We start from the raw sequence: 1343 nt of genomic DNA on the forward strand, positions 1-1343 counted from the left end.
AGGGCCTGGTTCTCCTCCTCCACCTCACGCACCCGCGCCTCCAGGCCCTCTCGCTCCCGGGGGCTGGAGGCCGGGGACCGAGGACTGTGGGCCTGGGACTCCAGCGGGGACAGGGACACGGGCTTCCCATCTGCGGAGAGAGGAGGGCAGAGTTAGCCGGGACCACAAGGGCCTGTGCTCCGATTCCAGGGTGGGCGGTCTTCACAGCAAAGCATCCTGACCAGGAAGGGGCTCCGAGAACAGACTGGAGGGCCGTCTGACCCAGCTCTTCCCAAAGGGATTTAAAGAATCAGCCACCGCGATGCATGTACACCTGTGTTCATAGCTGTACAGTTTGTCCTGGCTAAAGCTTGGAATCAGCCCCAGTGCCCATCGACTGGAGACTGGTAAAGAAGATGTGTTTCTAAAAAATTAAAATGGAGTACTGCTCAGCCACGAAGAATGAGAAATTAGAGACATTTACAGCTAAACGGATGCACATTGAGGTGATGGTCTTAAGTGAAATAAACAGGACAGATGAGTAAACACCAAATAGTTTCTCTGATGTGAGACACTGAAAGTGTAAATAAGTACTAAAAGGTAGTACTTTTAGTAATGTGATGATGTGAAACTGGAAGAAAATGTCAAAAGGGGAAAGGGAAGTGGGAGGGGTAAAGAAAGATGGAAACTGAATTAATATAAGAAAAGGAAAAAAATGGAAACAAAGTCTCTGTAAAAATAGAGAGGAGTGGAGGGGTTGAAGGGAGGGCAGGGGAATGGGGAGAAAAATAACCAAGATGCGTCGTGTAAAGGTACAAGATCCCAGTGATGAATGTCATTACACTGCATACCTAAAAGGTACCTATACAAGTAATTTTAAAAATAGGAAGGGAGGGAAGAGGAGCCTAAGGAGAAGGAAGGACTTGAATAAGAGAAAAAGAGGGAGAGGAGCAAGAGAAGGAAACACAGTGACGACCGACTCCACTGAGCAGTCCACATGTGAATGCTATGCATCCTGCAAAACCCGATTTTAAAGGCAACATCTCTCAAAGGAAGCCATCCTCCACTTGCAGGGAAAAGATCCTTCACAATACCCCAACAGGCGTGTGTACCCAGTGCTCAGCAGCGCATACGCAGCACTGAGGAAATCGTCTCTGCTGTCCTGAGACGGCAAAGTGATTCAGCCAAATGCTCCCATGGGGCTGGGAGTCCGGTGAAGGCACAGCCGGGCCCCATGTCTGCGGCCAAGCACGGAGCCTGATCATGCGGGAGGGGTTGCTGGCACCTGTGCCACGAGCACAGCGACTGCAGGCAAGCGGGAGAGGGAGAGGGAGAGAGAGGGAGAGAGAGGGAGAGAGAGGGAG

At 51.1% G+C, this 1343-nt stretch overlaps 1 protein-coding gene across 1 annotated transcript in view; it reads right to left on the bottom strand.

Annotated features, from left to right (window-relative positions):
* LOC104856504 (LARGE xylosyl- and glucuronyltransferase 1) overlaps positions 1 to 1343 on the bottom strand; it is a 102919-nt gene that overhangs the window by 44994 nt on the left and 56582 nt on the right. Inside the window, exon 3 of the mRNA XM_010615935.3 lies at positions 6 to 130. Coding sequence (XP_010614237.1) covers positions 6 to 130 — 125 coding nt within the window. The remainder of the gene's footprint in view (positions 1 to 5; positions 131 to 1343) is intronic.

This window comes from Fukomys damarensis, unplaced genomic scaffold (genome assembly GCF_012274545.1).
Source record: "Fukomys damarensis isolate Sample0158 unplaced genomic scaffold, DMR_v1.0_HiC HiC_scaffold_15, whole genome shotgun sequence".
Lineage (NCBI taxonomy): Eukaryota > Metazoa > Chordata > Mammalia > Rodentia > Bathyergidae > Fukomys > Fukomys damarensis.